The following is a 17,421-nucleotide window of genomic DNA, read 5'->3' as shown; positions in this document are numbered from 1 at the left end:
TCAGTAAATGTAAAGTACAGGAAAGTAGAAAATAAAGTTAAAAGTAGATTGTCATAGCCACCTCCCCCACAGTTTTCATTCAGTTTGAAAACCTTTTTTCTTCCTCCAGAAATCCGACATGAACCTAAACTATGCTTTGGGGGTTGGTGTGTGTGTGTGTTTGTTTTGGGAGGGTTTTTTGGTGGGTTTTTTTGTTTGTGTGTTTTATTTGGTTTGGTGGTTTGGGGATTTTTGGTTGGTTCATTTGGCTTTGTGTTGTTTGTTTTATTTTTTTTTTAATTTATAGCATTTTCAATTTTTTTTTTCATGTCAGCTTTTTAACACTATTACTGCCTAAGGAAATGTAATGTTTTCCCTAACAATTAATTTCTTAATTAACTTCCTCCAGATTGAATGGAAACAAAAAGGTTATCTGTCTAAATTTTTATTTTAGAGAGAAAAATCTATGTGAGCTCTCAGTGAATTTTTTAATATTTTTTTATTTAACTCTATCATATTCACATGTTTATTTCTGTGTTTCTCATTCTTTCTCTTATCTCATTCTTTAGTTTCATGTAAGGGGCATGTTGAGCTTCTCTTTTTCCCTTGTAAACGTGACCATATGCTTCTGTTGACTGTCAGAGTATGAGAGATTGATCTGATAGTTGTAGGAGTTAGTTCTATCCCTATAGGATTACTTTATGATTTTTACAATTCAGTGAAATCAAATCTGTTTTGCCATTACACCTGGGTGACTGTGTAGTCACTGATCCAGTATTATTTCTGGATAGTGTTCAGTCAGGTATTAAGTATTGAGCAAAAGAGTTGGTTGGCATATTCACTGATGTTAATTCAGTTTGTTAGTTTTTTGGTTGTTTTGTTTCTTCCATTCCAAGCATTGTAACTTCGCTGAATTTCTGTGCTATGTTAATGCTTTATAATGCTACATTCTGTGCTCTCTCTAAATCTGTCTTAATTTTTCTCTCTGCACTTTTTCTGTTCTTATCAAAGGCCTGTCTTTCTCCAGTCTGTTTTGTAGTTTCTTCTTGATTTCAGAAATAAAGCACAAGAAATGTGATTCATAATTGCACATGTGTAGATATTTCCCCTTTTTTTCCAGTAATGAGTCTTTTCAACAGTTTACCACTTAGGTAAATACATACCAAAACATTTCCAGGAACCTAAGCAGTCAAAAGACCAGAAGTTGGGGGGCAGAAACAAAATGGGGAAAAGGGGAAATGGTGTTCCTGGGAAACACCCAGCTAAGAAGCCCAGCTTTCTCCACTGCATGTGAAAATATAATATTTTTATAGGAATCTTTACATCCTGCTTTGGGGCTGTGCTATTGTATTTGTGTCTAGTGTACTTGAAAGATCTTAAGCTTCCCCAGTCATTTTCATTTAAGTTGCTTCTAAAAGGAAAACCTGGATGCCACTAGTACTGGAAATGATTACTGATATGTAAGTAGAACAGTATGTGGGTTTCACAACATTCTAGATTTTATTTTATGCATAGGCATGCTGTTATCCATGAAGAATGACCTTTCCCAGACGTGTTTGGTGATAAAAAGAACAAGACCTTCTACCATCTATACAGTAGTGCCTTTCTGGATTTGGCATACCAGATACTACAACAAAGATATAACTAAACACAGGTTTTTTTGCCAGCTCCAGATTTCCGTTCCTCTTTAGTCAATGTTGCTTTGGGGTTTCCTGTTCTTAAGCTGGGATTCTGTGACTCTGAGTATTTAGAAAGTGCACAGTAACAGGTTGTAGCTCTCCAAAACTGTAAATCATAACTAAATTTACAAGACTAACTTCTCTCCTCCATTTGAGCTTCTCCATAGCAGAAGCTTTGGAAAGTATCAAGAGCAGTTAAGTGGCCTATAGATGTGTGTTTAAAGCTATCACAGTATTTAACAATTTGCCTACAGAAAAAGGACTGGAAGCAATTAGCTTAGTTCAGTAGTCTGATTTAGAAGTCATAATCCATACCAGTAATTATGAATTGCTTTTGGGTTTTATTTGAAGTATTCAGAAAATGTAGCTTTTTTGTTTATTATTCCTGCTTTTTATGGAAAATTAAGAGAAATAACTACAGAAATAATTTAGTAAAGCCTTTTGCTTAGTGAAATCTTTTAATTATCTCTTCTTTTCCAAACCAGCTGCACTCAATGTCAGGCTTACATGGCACCTGGTATTTTGGCAGCGTGTGACATGTGAAATGTGTGACATATGAAATGGTATTAAAAAAAAAATCAAGTAGCAGTAAACTTTAAATTTCACTGTTTTGTTCACATCTTCTTAGGTTCAAGGCAAAGACCCCTCTGTTGATATTACTCAGGACCTTGTTGATGAATCTGAGGAGGAGCGTTTTGATGATATGTCATCACCAGGTCTAGAATTGCCATCTTGTGAATTAAGTCGATTAGAAGAAATTGCAGAACTTGTGGCATCTTCACTGCCTTCACCATTACGTCGTGAAAAACTTGCACTGGCACTGGAAAATGAGGGCTACATTAAGAAGCTCTTAGAAATCTTTCACGTGTGCGAAGACTTGGAAAACATCGAAGGACTACACCACTTGTATGAAATTATCAAAGGAATTTTTCTTTTGAACAGAACTGCACTTTTTGAAGTCATGTTTTCTGAGGAATGTATAATGGACGTAATTGGATGCCTAGAATATGATCCTTCTTTATCACAGTCACGGAAACACAGGGAATTTCTGACTAAAACAGCAAAATTCAAAGAGGTGATTCCTATATCTGATCCAGAGCTGAAGCAAAAAATACATCAGACATACAGAGTACAGTATATTCAAGATATGGTCCTACCCACTCCCTCAGTTTTTGAGGAAAATATGCTGTCAACACTTCATTCTTTCATCTTTTTTAATAAAGTGGAAATAGTTGGTATGTTACAGGTAAGTTTCAGAATTTCACACTTCTTTATTTGCACTTGGGCAGAGAAAGTTGGATAATTTGTCTCATCAAGATCAAGGCATGTGATTCTGCAAGTAATTTTGAAGTCTGACATAGTCTGTGTGGATTTGAGTATTGTTAAATATATGTTCTTAAATTTCAGATTTTGGACTAGATGAACTGATTTAAATGGAGCAAACATGATGAATGAGGTTGTTTGGAACGAACCGTTTGCATTTTGAACAATTGATTTTGTTCAGTTTTTTTGTCTTCTGTATTTTGAGACATTTTAGACATTGCACTTAAGGATAATTTCTGTCAGGTTACTGTGACCAAAAGAAAAAAATATTACTTCACTTAAATTTCACAAAACTTTTCTCTGGATAAAAATGTTTCTAATTTTGATGTAAATTAAATTAGTTAGGACTAAGTGCAGATTCAGAACACAACTTTGCCTGAGGTGCTTGAATGTTTTGTTAGTTTGTCTAAAGTCTCTAAATAATACTGCTTGACATTAATATTTTTTCATGGTGCATGTCTTACTGCAAATGAAGAAATGTTGTATGGTGCTTTAGATACCTTACCTACATGAACTTCCTGAGCTGTGTAGAAATGAGTGGCACATGTCTGTGATGCAAGCTTCCTAAGCTTCCAGCTAACTTCACAAAGTGTTACAGCACTTTTATTTTGGTCACAGAATTTAATTATAAGTATCTTAATTCTCCTAAGGTTCAATAAATTATTAGTCAATGTCTTTGTAGAGGCTGACTATCTAGAGAAATGGACAGTGCTAGATACTATCAAATACCTTACTTGTGTTTATCTGCAACTGAACCTCAGAATGCATGCTCTTTAAGGGAGAGTGCAAATTCCATTGCAAGTTCACAAGGCAAATTGATTGTTAGCACTAAGCCTCCTCACTTGTCATTCACCACACTCTGTTTGTGGAGCTTTAATCTGTCATATCCACATATGAACTATCTGATAAGCAGCCAGATGTGCCAGACGTCACCCATTCCTGGCACAGACAATCACTTGTGGAAAGACCATCACTTAAGCAGGCACTGGAGGCTTTATGAAATACCTGGGACATCATTAGTAGTACTACACTCCAGTGTATGCCCATCTGAGCCAAACTCTGCATCTTATGTGTCTTCTTGATTAAAGAAAGTCACAAATGTGTGTCAGAAGCAGTCACAAGACTTTGATAATTTTGGGTTGGTCAGTTTGAGAAAGCTTACAAGCCTAACTTTGGGAGGATGTTGAAGAAGATTCAGCTGAGTGGTCTCAACTTGGCAATATCCTGAGAATGATACGTTTGGCTTGAGGAGGAGAGGAAGAATTATTCAGCACTCTTGGTGTCAGTGGCTGATTATGAGAAGGATCTTGAACTTTGAAAAAGGAATTTGGGACCTGATGCTGCAAAATCAATAGTGTATTAGGGTTTTTTTCTGTTTTTTGAAACGTGTATTAAGCTAATAGTGGCAGGGTACATTTGAGTAAGAATGTCAAACTTGAGCGTGGTTGCAGTTTACAGTTGAAATAAGAGCTCAGATCTGATTTTGATTTGTTGCGTGCCTGCAAGTTTCTGAACCTTATCTTCATCTCTGCTTGTGTTTGAGATGAAGTGTATTCCATGTGTGGTGGATCCAGAAGAATCAGTACCACACAGCTTTGAAAGATAGATAAGAATTTCAAATTGCTCAAGTGCTTTCTAAAACTTTGAGGAGTAGAGTGGTAGTGCACAAGGAGAAGAATATGTTCTGTGCTGTTTTGTGTTTCCTAGTCTTTTCACAGTTCAGCTCTGTAACATTGAGGAGCTGTTGGAAATTATTTGGCATTGATCACTTACTGTTTTTAAGGGAATTAAGATTTATCACAAATTATATGCATGTAGTTTTTGTAAGAGATTAAAAGGTTTGATTGATTTTTCAGGTTCTCACAGTGTAGCTCTAACCTAAGGTTTTAACCTACTTACCTCGTATTTGTTCATTTATTTATGGAGCAGTACATCAGTTTGCACTTTTCTGTAATCTCCGCCACTTAAAGTTTTGTTCTTCCCTTTCCTTTCTCCAACTCCCATTCCCACAGTTCATGTGTAAAATGTATCATGCTGTTTCTTCCTATTTCTTTAAACAGAAGAAATAATGTTTTGAGAACAAAATTAAGGTCTTACTTCCATTCGTGTATGGTTTTACATTTCTGTCGCTGGTTATACTGGAGTGTGGGAATGGTGTTAGCTCATGAAGAACTTAAGAGTTGCCTATGAGTTCCTGGCATTCATTATTGTAGATCTTATAAGATCCTGTGCTCACTAACTTTGTGTATGCTTAGGAAGTTCTTTTCTTCATAAGTCATTGAGAAGTTGAATTGGAGACTTTCTAGGATGCCTCACAGAGATTTGTTGGGAATTTTAGATGAGTCTCAAGTTCTTAGTTGCTATATAATACAGGTTGTTAATGCTTCTGCTGTTGACTGTAGTTTGACTCATCTGAATCTTTGAGGGAGTGACAAAAGAGCTATCTGCTTAGGAAATTTTATTTCTCAGATTAAAAGCAAACCCACTTGAGCAACTCCTACCCAGTGCCATATACTGCAAGTATTGCCTGTACAAGTCAGATGTTTTATATTCTGTTCCTTTCTCTCTCATTGGCTGGGAAAGAAAAGGCAAGAAAATCTGCTACCTCCATCATGAAAAGAAGATGGAGCTCTAAAGAGCCCTTTTTATGTCAGTCAGTGTATTAACTAAAGACTCTATGCAAGTTGTGCCTTATACTTTTTGCTGGGCTGGGTGACTACACAAAATTACCTCAGTGCCTTGTTTAAGGTATTTGGTGCCACGAGAGGACGTTTAAAGTCATTGAAGTTCACTAATGTTTGAGGTCACTGTTTCAATTATGACTACTAGAAATAATATGCTGATTCTTAAGTATTTTGGTAGTTTTAAATAACTGCACCACTGACAGTGATCATGATGGATAGTAAACCCATGATACTAACATAGCCAGTCAACAGAATTAACTGCTCTGTAAACCTGGTCAATTATGGGTTTTATGATTGCTGTACACAAGATAAAAAAGAGGTGTATAACATTGTTTTCCAATTTCAGCCCCTCCTAATATGCTTTTACTGATTGGGGTCCAGCCTGTTCTAGTCTTGAGATGTCATAGCCACCAAGAAACCTTGCTGAAATACGGAGCTCATCAAGTTTTGAGAGTAGGGGTGGGACAGGTAAGTGGTGTTTCTTACTTTATATGACGCTCTTTTGCAATTTGAAAAATACATCCTAATGTTCACACTGGAGGCCACCAGTTCTTTCCCTTTATATTATTAACTAGTTCTTCAAAATCAAAAACTTGCAAAACTGCGCCATAGAGTGAGCAAACACCGTTTCCTTCCATTCTCTCCCCCCTTTCTCATTGGCATGTTTTTTTTTTTCACTAGCAAGGTCTTGTAGTTTTTGTCTTCCAAAATACAGAGTATTGTTAGGATTACTTTTGAGTCTTTTCTTTCAGGAAAGTGAAGAATGAGGGAGGCAAATTTGACGTGTGTTAAAATAGTTATCGATGTGCCCAGTAGAGCAGTGATGACATGTCATTACTCTGCTGGTAAATCAGCTCTTTTAAGTACAGGAATCATATTATTGATAAGTTCCTATTTCCCTTTTCATAACTTAAAAATTGTAGGCATTTAGGTACTGCTGCACATTGTACTGGATTTATATATAACAATAGTCTGGTTTTAATTTTGGAAGTCGTTTGACAGTCACTTATTTTTGACAGAACCCCATGGACCTAAATGTAATAATCTGTAGTTGTTTTAGAGAAAAAATTGTTTCTGCATGTTGGTTGTTTTACCCAAAGGTATTAGGACTGGGAAGTCTCCCACTAGTCTGCGGGAGTTGGCTCAGGTAAAACTCTGGAGATCTGCTTAAAGTTTACCTTGCAGTAAAACATAAAAGGATGCCACTTTCTTGGCAAAGTGATTCAATGGAAGAAGTTTGCAACTGGTGCATGTCATTGATTTCTGAATTTCTTCATTATGGAAAATTATTTTCAGTGTGGTAATAAACTCCAGGTGTGGTTAGATGGATCCTGCTGCTGTTTCAGTGTGTTGTCTCCAGTAGAAATAGCTTATTTACAGCAAATGAAAGCATGTGTGAAAGCAGTCTGGGATAAAGGAGACAGAAACATTATTAAATCTTCTGGTGTGGTAGCAGGAGGGAATATGTTTGAGGCTGTAAATTTCTGCTGGCTAGTAACATCTTAGGAAACTTTCTAACTTTCCAGGATAAAATTATTTCTGCCTAAAATTAACATGGTGGTGGAAAATAGGATGGCAAGTATTCTCTTTTTCCAGCTTAGATTTCATTGATTTTCTTAAACATTACTTTGAGAAAGGGATGTTTATCATCATTTATTTGTGGTCACAGACACAAAGTATCTGAAAACAGAAAGTTGAGAGGCCTGCTCTTGAAGAATCCGTTTTTAAGTTGTATTTTTTTGAGGAAGAGGACTGCTTTGAAAGTTGAATCACAAATGTAAATACTGTCTTTTTTGTGATCATACTGCATCATAAAGGATTGACTGAATAGATGACCTGGGTTTATGTTATCTCCGTGAACTCTGGAAGGCATCATATCCTAGAAATATCCACTTCAGGCCTTCAAAAGCATAAATTAATTTCCTTAGTATTTGGTGTATGCATTGGTTTTAAGTACTGAATATTTAATAATTTCTGTACATGGGTAAAATAGCTGGATGGTAAAATTACCCTGTAAAGTGTCATTTGTGATTTTGTTTCCTTGGAAAACAGTCATCACCTCCACAGGTTTTAGAGGAGAGGCTGAGGGAGCTGCGGTTGTTTAGCCTGGAGAAGAGGAGGCTCAGCAGTGACCTCATTGCTGTCTACAGCTACCTGAAAGGACATTGTAGCCAGGTGGGGGGTGGCCTCTTCTATCAGGCACCCAGCAACAGAACAAGGGGACACAGTCTCAAGTTGTGCCAGGGTAGGTCTAGGCTGGATGGTAGGAGGAAGTTCTTCCCAGAGTGTGATGGTTTGGGCTCTTACCCGCCCCCCTACACTTTTGGAATTGCCCCAGCTAACTCAGACTGCCTCTGGGAATATAAATGAAGCTATTTATTTTACAGCAGCAAATATACAAGCAGCTATTTACAATATATACAGTTATATACAGAAATATACAAAGGATAAACAATAAAGAAGCACAACTCCCCTCCCAGAAACCTGAGTCCCCAGGAGGGGCTCTCAAACCAGCCCAACACCTCCCCTTGCCCTCTCAACCTTACCTCAGTTCTCAGAAAAGAAGAGAGGTGCAGCCAAGAGGTTAGGGAGCAAGGTTAGTGGCAGCAAGGTTAATGAGATGTGACTAGGTCTAAAGGCAAAGGCAGAATGAAAGACAAAATGGAGAATGTTTGCTTCTTCTTCCCAGAGTTCTTAGTGAGACTGTGAGAGAAGAGACAACCATGTTTACTTTTTCACTGCCCATTATCTAGTTCTTTTACCAAAACATTCTAGCTTGCTTCAAACTAGCACATCAGAGAGAGTGATTTGCATTGGAATGGGCTGCCCAGGGAGGTGGTGGAGGCACCATCCCTGGAGGTGTTCCCCGAAAAGCCTGGATGAGGCACTTAGTACCATGGTCTAGTTGACTGGATATGGCTGGGTGCTAGGTTGGACTGGATGATCTTGGAGGTCTCTTCCAACCTGCTTGATTCTATGATTCTGTGGGTTTTGATATTTATATGCATGAAGAGGGCAGATACTGTAGAGAATTATGCATTTGACTGTGCTCACTACATAGACGCATCTTGTGGGATTTTTACAAGTATGAGAAAACACACTTCTAGTGTTTGGTGATGGATGGTGTCTTGTGACTTAGAAAATATGTCAACTCTCCTTTCAGACTCTGCATTTCAATAGATTCTGGTAGAGTTGTTCAAGAATGTGTCTTTAGATATGTTGCCATTGTAATTTTATAGCTTTAGGGAGAGAATCTTGTATTTAGAATGTTTGTTGCAATGACAGTTCTTCTGTAAAAGTGAGAGGGTTGGGCATCTTCCCATTGATAGCAAGCTGTCTACCTTTCACTAAGCACTTGGAAAGTGGGAGCACCTCATTTGATTTCAGGACTAAAATGTAGATGTGAATTCATTAATAAGTTGTTTTGGGGTTGATGTGGATTTTTTGTTTTAATAACTTCATTTTACAGCATACTGTCCGTGTAGTGACGGGATGTTTAAAATCACTGCACCTCAGTTCCTCTCACTTTTACATAGATCACAGGTCTTCTGAGGCAGAAGAGATTTCATACAATCTTACTAATTTAAAAGTACAGTGTATTTAATGGACTTTGAGAGAGGCAATGATGTGGGAAATTTTTCAATGTTATTTTTAATACCCAACTGTAAATTATGATATATGATATTATATGATGTGTATGGAAGGTTGAAAAACAGTTACATGCTGAACTTCGACAAATTCTTCCTGAAACAGTGTCATTATTGAAGTCTTCTTCACTTCCCAATGTTAGGAAATCCTGTCCACAGGTCCCAAATGTTTGAAAGACCAGTAACGGGGTGAGTAGGTTGACATCCACTGCAGATAGCCACATCTTGAACTGGGTAGAGGTATGGCAGGATCTGGTCAGACTGCTGAGCTGAGGTCCTGCCCATGCCTTCCTGCCCAGTATCACCTTGTCTGCTATGTAGTGCTGCAGTTGCAGCTTCCATGGCCACCTCTATCTATGGGTCATAAATGTGACCTATGTATCACCAGCAGTGCAGGCTCTCATTCTCTCCAGACAGATTTTTACATTGAAAAATACCTGATACTGTGAGTAATGTGTAACATTTTAAAGCAGAAGCATGCTAATCATGGATCTGGTGTATTTACGTTCTAAAATATCTTCCCAGTGATCATTTAGACTTTTTTTGTGATATTAACTTGCACTTAAGTATTATGGAGGAAAATAAAAGTTTATTTCACAGTGAGAATGGAAACAAGAGTTACACTTCCCAGTTGGAGATAAACATATACATTCTTAATAGTTCTGATAGATGAGATTAGTTTTACATCTTGATCAAAACAGCAGAAGGAGAAATTAAAGCAAACTATTTAACTTAAATGCACTGCTAATCATGGAGAACAGCTTGCTTGTTCTTCAGAAGAACCTTTTTATGGGGTTTGGGTTCTTGGTTTTGTACTGTTTATTTTTTATTTCAGTAAAAAGAATGTCAGTATCTCTACTGTGAAATAATGAAACAGAAAAGTTACAAAGCAATTCTTTCATCAGAGCTTTAAGTTACATTTCTTAAAGTCAAAGACCTCAATAGTTGTCTTAAACATGTTTGTCTGCCGAAGTCTGAAATTCAGACCTTACATTTCCAGTGTTTTGGGCCTCCAGAGGGTGTTTTGGTAAACTTCAAATGAGGCCTCTCCTATCGCTTTTTGTCTTGATTTTAAGGCAGTCAGGGAAATATAGCACCTGAAATTGTGCCCAAAACCATTCTTTTTCATTATTACTAGGATGTTGTGTCAGGTTAGAAGCACATCATCAAACAAGAGGGAACATGTGACATATCAAGAATACAGGGATTACCTTACAGTTTGGTGAAGTGCTTTGTGGGGTTATAGCTCATGCCGACCTATTCTGGGTTTATCAGTGTTGTGCAGTGCCAGTATAGAGATCCTGGACTGGGTTGTGACTGTTGGAGCTACGTTAGTGTGAGGTGCTTTTGGAACAGAGGTGCTTGTTTTCTCAGCAAGGTGAGCCTGGATGAGGCACCTAGATAGTTCACAGTGTAAGAACATTTATGTGAATGTGGCTGAAGCACTGTAGTTGTTCTGCTTTGTGCTGAGTAACATAAGACAACTTGGGTTTCATTCATTGTTTTTGAGGTGGAGAGATATTGCTTACAGTGTTACTGACTACAGAAGAAACAGCTCACTGGCAGTTTTTACAAGCAAATCTTGTCTTATTATATAATATTGGGAAGAGGATGGGGGAAGGTTTATTTCTGTTTTAGTAATCTTCTGATTGTTAGGACTGTGAATGTTACGGGAAGCTAAGTATTACTGTTTCTTTCTGTCTAAATATACATTTGTAATGTGCTGTTTGATGTCTGTAGTTTTGCTAAGATACAGCGGCATAAAAAATAATGGAATAGTTTGATTGCTTCTAGCCAGAATGCCAAACAAACTCCATACATAACAGGACCAGTTATTTTCATTTTGTTTCAAGAATTCATACTTTTTCCTTGATGAGGGGAAAGAATCTCACTTTGTTGCTGCTGTTGGGCAACTCTCACTTTGTTGTGGACTTGCTTTTATTCTATTGCAAAGATCTCATAACGTTCCAAAGATATATCTGTGCATTAGGGCTATGTAAACATGTGAAACAAAGGTGTAGTTTAGGGAGAAAGGCATGTGATAAAGGGGAAGGCAGGCAGAAGTCAGAGACAAAAGGGTAAGAAAGGCAATAGAAAAAGGACATCCAAAAGACAGTACAAGATACATCACCGTCCCTGGAGGTCTTCAAGAAAAGCCTGGATGAGGCACTCAGTGCCATGGTCTAGTTAACTGGGTAGGGCTGGGGGATAGGTGGGACTGGATGATCTTTGAGGTCTCTTCCAACCTGGTTGATTCCATGATTCTATGATAACTGCAAGTAAGGGGTTGAGGGATGGAACAGTGTTGAGTGTGATTAAAGATCAAAACAACTATTTGTGTTATTTTTTTTAATTTTGAATTAAAAAATTGCTACTGGTTTGATTAACTGCAGTACACAAATGTGTGTTCTCTTAATTGCAGGAGACATGGCTTGGAGGAACTTTCTATTATACTTGGATGCCTTTTGATACTGTAAATAAACAAATGGTATTGTTTTGCCTTTGTAGGAAGATGAAAAATTTCTGACAGACTTGTTTGCACAACTAACAGATGAAGCCACAGATGAGGAGAAAAGGCAGGAATTGGTAAGAAATCTGTAAAATATCCATGAAAGGGGCAGTTAGTACAAAGTGATACTTGCATCTTTTTTTTTTTTATTATTACTAACTAGTATATTATTCCTGGTTTTCAGGTAAATTTTCTGAAAGAGTTTTGTGCATTCTCTCAAACTCTGCAACCACAAAACAGAGATGCATTTTTCAAAACCTTGTCAAATATGGGCATACTGCCAGCACTAGAAGTTATATTGGTAAGTCAGTTGAGTTTTGTTTGTAATAACAATTTTCTTGGTCTCCAGAGAGATCTTTTAAAAAATAAGTATGCCAAACTTCAGTCACATAGATTGATGAAGTATTTTCTTCTTTTGTCTTGTCTGAGCTTGAGATTGAGAACACTTGAAATATTTTTGAGAAGCTTTGCAAGCAGTTGCACTATGACATTTTAAGTGTCCTGGCATTCTTATATTTTTGTTGTGTTATTCACTTCTCTATCTTTAGGTGCTTAGTGATATATAACTATGTAAGAAAATAGGGAAATAGATCAAGGGGCAGGAAAACCATAACATTTAGTTTGCCCAGCAGTTGTCAAATGTACAAAGAAGAGATTAGAGTTAATTGAGGTTTAGAATGTAGTTTTAGTAATAGGTATGACCTGCAAGTAGGAATTAAAAGCTGTCTGTGTTCTGGTTTTCTTCAATTTAAGCCTTTTCTTTTAAAGAAAGACGAATAACTTTATTTGCCTTTTCCAGGGTATGGATGATGCACAAGTAAGAAGTGCAGCCACTGATATATTCTCCTATTTGGTTGAATACAACCCATCCATGGTACGAGAGTTTGTCATGCAGGAAGCACAGCAGAATGATGATGTAAGTAAGAGAAATGTCCCCAGACATGTCTGTATTGCTTTTTTTGAAATTCCTGGCTTATATTTACAATTCTATTAATGGTGTGCTCTGGTTCTGAAGAAGTATGTAATATAGTTATGGTCAGAGAATACTGAACTAGCATGTTTTTAAAGTCCTGTTAGGTTAGATGTGTGTTTCCATCCTTATACAGTGTTACTCCTTTGTGTGTAATGTAAAACAGGCTACCATAAACTGTCATTTTGGTTAGTGTTAACTGTAATACAAGCAAAGTAAAATGTGTTTGAATGATCACCTTGTTAAGGTGTGAAATACCAATTTCAATATTGATCTTTGTGTGTGCTTTTAATTTATTTGTAAGAAACCTCTGTTCAATTCGCTACCACGCACATTGAAAGTAGAATTATGGTCCTAAGTGAACACTTTGACTGAGTTTTGCATTTCCTGGAGATCCTCTGTAGCAGATAACTAGTATTAAAAAAGGTATTTCAGAGTGGTACTCAGTGGATAAAAAACATTGTGCTGCCTTTTCCATAGAAGAGACAGTTAATGTTTTTTCTCTAATTGATAACATGCCAGAGGACAAGGCAGGGGCAGCTGGGGCAGGGTATATCACTAGTGGTTCCAGACACTTGAATCTGCTGACTGCCCTCTTTATAGAGGCAACCAAACAGCTTTATTATAGAGATAACTAAATATACATGTTATTTTCTGATTTTATATGTTACTCTTGTTTTCAGCAAACACATGCTGGGATTATTTTTAGTTGAAAACAGTCTCATCAAGTTTAGCAACATCATAAAATTTACTGTTGTCTGTTGATGTAAATAAAAACCTTGGTATGTATTCTAAAGGGAGATATAAACTAAAACTTGTGTAATCTGGAAATGTTTTTGAAAAGCAGCTGAGTTAAGTACTGTTAAGTATCTGCCTCTCTACTTTTTATCCTTTGGTTGGTCAGTGCAGACTAAATTCTAAATTAGATTCTTAATTTTAGAACTATTTTTAGTTGCTTTGAAAGTTTCTTCTTCGCTGTTTGCCTTCTTACTGTTGAACTACTGACCAGGGTGTGGTGTGTGAAGTTAATTTGTTGGATAGTTGTTTACATTTTGATAAGCATCATCTTTGACCTTTTTAGAAGGTAACTTCAGATCTGGGGAAAGGCAGTAGCATTAGAATTAATTTTTTACTCTTTTTTTTTCCCTCCCTATTGTTAGGATATATTACTCATTAACCTCATTATAGAACACATGATATGTGACACTGATCCAGAACTTGGAGGGGCAGTGCTACTGATGGGTTTGCTTCGTACTTTAGTTGATCCAGAAAATATGCTTGCTACTGCCAATGTAAGTAAATATGTTTAATTGGAACTGCCTTTGTTGATTCAGAAGATTTGGTGATATGTGCTGTGTCTAATTTCTTTTTCATTCTTTAGAAAACAGAAAAGACAGAGTTTTTGGGTTTCTTCTATAAACATTGTATGCATGTTCTGACAGCTCCTTTATTGGCCAATACTACAGAGGACAAGCCTAGCAAAGGTAATGCCACTCTGGATTCTGGGCACATCAAAACTGTTAAATGTCTATGTTAAGAATTGAATGTCACAATGTCAAAGATATTTTCAGTCTTCAAATGAATATAAGACTGTGATACATAGTTCAAAGTAAGAGGTGGATTAATTATTTAGTAATTTGAATAATTCATAACATTCAGTGAAGAGACCTGATTTAAAAAGTGAACAGCACTTGCTGCAGGTTTTCCTTCAGCAAAAATGAAAACATTTGTGTAAATTTTATTAACTTGGAGACTATTAAGTGACATAAACTTTTATAAACGTGTAAATGTTTCTTAAGGTCAGGCATTGCTAGAGAGGATGCAAAACTGTCCATGAGAAGATGTGTATCACAATGCTGTGCTAAGGGTATTGGTTCTGCATCAGAGCAATGAGGCAGAGATCAGTGATGAAGTAACTGTACTTGCTAGCTGTTAGCAGCAGTACTGTTTCTTAATAATAAAACACATCTAAAATAGGTATAAAAGGAGGTATGTAAATGATGATTAGGTGTCCTCTAAACTTCTAAATTTATTGTATGCATTTCCAGGGAATTAGTGAAGTTAATCTGTTTTATCTCAACAGCCTCCCAGGTAGATAGGAAGTGAGATTTTTACTATTTAAAATACTTGTGTTCTTCAATAGTCAACACTCTGACAATATGTTTAAAAAGGTAGCACTACTTCAAAAAATCAAAAAGCTAATGTATTAAGTATTAGTTGTCTACTTAAAAGCAGGATTTGAGTTGTTTTCTGTATGCTGATATGTTTATGTCCCAGAAGTACTAAAAAGATTCTGATGCATTTTTTGCATGGTACTTTCATTAAAGAGCATAACAGGTCACTTTTTTGGTACAGACTTAGTCAAGTCAATACTTTATGATACAGACATGTGGATGTCATAATGATATTTGGTAAAATAAGCCTGACGGCTTATGTTAGTTCTCTGTACTCTCTGAACCTTGAAACACTGATTTAAGACAAACATATTTCTTTCTATAGTTTAAGAGGGTTTCCTGCCATATATGTATAAACAGAAAATACACAGTCCTTAACAAGCTTGTTCAATTTCTGTTTTAAAGACTAAACATACCCTGCAGCATGTTTCCTAAATTATGTGTGGAAATATACAGGAACTTTGAAATGTTTACCAGTATTTGAAGTTTGCCTTTGAATGCAATATACTAGATAACATTCAGTGATTTTGGTTTTGTTTTTATTACAGATGATTTTCAGACAGCCCAACTCTTGGCATTAATACTGGAATTGCTAACTTTCTGTGTAGAGCACCATACTTACCACATAAAGAACTACATCATTAACAAAGATATCCTGCGAAGAGTACTTGTTCTCATGGCCTCAAAGCACGCTTTCTTGGCATTGTGTAAGTTTGAAATCTGAACTAAAATTAGTATTTTGTGAATGTAAAATGTTATGTATCTTCATCATGCTGGCAGAAAACTGTTCACAGGTCATGACAATTTCATAGAATCATAGAATCAACCAGGTTGGAAGAGACCTCCAAGATCATCCAGTCCAACCTAGCACCCAGCCCTATCCAGTCAACCAGACCATGGCACTAAGTGCCTCATCCAGGCTTTTCTTGAACGTCTCCAGGGATGGTGACTCCACCACCTCCCTGGGCAGCCCATTGCAATGCCAGTCACTCTCTCTGTGAAGAACTTCCTCCTAACATCCAGCCTATACTTTCCCTGGCATAACTTGAGACTGTGTCCCCTTGTTCTGTTGCTGGTTGCCTGGGAGAAGAGGCCATCCCCCACCTGGCTACAGCCTCCCTTCAGGTAGTTGTAGACAGCAATGAGCTCTGCCCTGAGCCTCCTCTTCTCCAGGCTGCACACCCCCAGCTCCCTCAGCCTCTCCTCATAGGCTTTGTGTTCCAGGCCTTTCACCAGCTTTGTCACCCTTCTCTGGACACGTTCCCGCACCCCTCTCTTGAATTGAGGGGCCCAGAACTGGACAGAACACAGAAATTGTACCTTTATACTCTTTCTCATGCCAAGGTATAGATATCTCAGATAGTACTAGTAAATAGTTTTGCATTTATAAATATCTCTTCTTCTGAAAAGCTGAAGGATTTTTCTTAATTTCAGTGTAGAGGTGAAATGAGAAGAGGGTATGTCAACATGGAAAATCCTAAGAGAACCATTTTAATTTTCAGTATTTTTTTAGTAGAAATTCTCAGAGGTACTAGTTAAAAATAAGGTTATCTGACTGCATTGACCTGCACAGAACCTCAGTATGGTGCTCCTCAGACTCTGGTAGTTTCTTGACCATGCTCAGCACAGTAAGAGCAAAGCAATATGACTTAATTCTGGTAGCAAGTAAGAGATTTTTATGTTTTTTTTTCCATGATTCTGCTGTGCATATAGAGTAAAACAAAACCTAAAGTTGACTGAGTAAGACCATACAGTAGGAAGTAACTTGTGAAATTTATAATGGAATCACCTGAGTTTGGTCTTAGAACCCTTGAATCATCTTTTCTCATATACACCTAAATTGCTAACCAGAATATACTGCCTTGTAGGAAGAAGATAACTTTCTGTTTGTACCCGAACATTCACACACTTGCATGCACTTTGGATCTTCAGAAAGAACTTTAAATTGGAAGTAAAATAAGTCTTTCCTTTATGTGCATGTGAAGAAAATGTCATTTGCCAGTTTAAAAATAAAATAGTTTGCATCCTAATCAAATAAGACTTAAATGTAATCAAACTTATACTTGAATGATAGGAATCAGTATTTTTCCCAGTTCTACTGAGAGAATATTTTTGTTGTAAGTATTAGTAAAAAGTATTAGTTTTACTGAGAAAATATTTTTGTTGTAAGTATTAGTAAAAAGTGGAAAATAAACCTTTCTGTTAGTAGTAATAAAGAGTAGTATTTTCTTCAGTGAACAAAGGAGATTTCACTTACACACTTATGATGAAGGGTTTCTTTATGATAAAATAGCTAAGTAGTTTTCAGCAGTGTAGTCAAGACAGTTGAGAAGCAGGGAACAGCTTTACTTGAGTTTAGTGATATAATGCTGCATAAGAAGTAAGGTTGCAAATTGCCCTAATGAATGCTGAGTCATTTCTGGTTGGTTTTTTTTTTCTTTTACATATAAAAACCC

General features: G+C 36.8%; 1 protein-coding gene across 1 annotated transcript in view; it reads left to right on the top strand.

Annotated features, from left to right (window-relative positions):
• Positions 1 to 17,421, top strand: part of PPP4R3A (protein phosphatase 4 regulatory subunit 3A) — a 44,324-nt gene that overhangs the window by 19,296 nt on the left and 7,607 nt on the right. The window contains exons 4-10 of the mRNA XM_064151734.1: positions 2,287 to 2,904; positions 11,821 to 11,898; positions 12,006 to 12,122; positions 12,621 to 12,737; positions 13,952 to 14,083; positions 14,173 to 14,275; positions 15,514 to 15,672. Of these exons, the coding sequence (XP_064007804.1) occupies positions 2,287 to 2,904; positions 11,821 to 11,898; positions 12,006 to 12,122; positions 12,621 to 12,737; positions 13,952 to 14,083; positions 14,173 to 14,275; positions 15,514 to 15,672 (1,324 nt within the window). The remainder of the gene's footprint in view (positions 1 to 2,286; positions 2,905 to 11,820; positions 11,899 to 12,005; positions 12,123 to 12,620; positions 12,738 to 13,951; positions 14,084 to 14,172; positions 14,276 to 15,513; positions 15,673 to 17,421) is intronic.

This window comes from Pogoniulus pusillus, chromosome 1 (genome assembly GCF_015220805.1).
Source record: "Pogoniulus pusillus isolate bPogPus1 chromosome 1, bPogPus1.pri, whole genome shotgun sequence".
In the NCBI taxonomy this organism is placed as follows: domain Eukaryota; kingdom Metazoa; phylum Chordata; class Aves; order Piciformes; family Lybiidae; genus Pogoniulus; species Pogoniulus pusillus.
The sequence above is the reverse complement of the archived record's forward strand: the minus strand, read 5'-3'. Positions and strand labels throughout refer to the sequence as shown.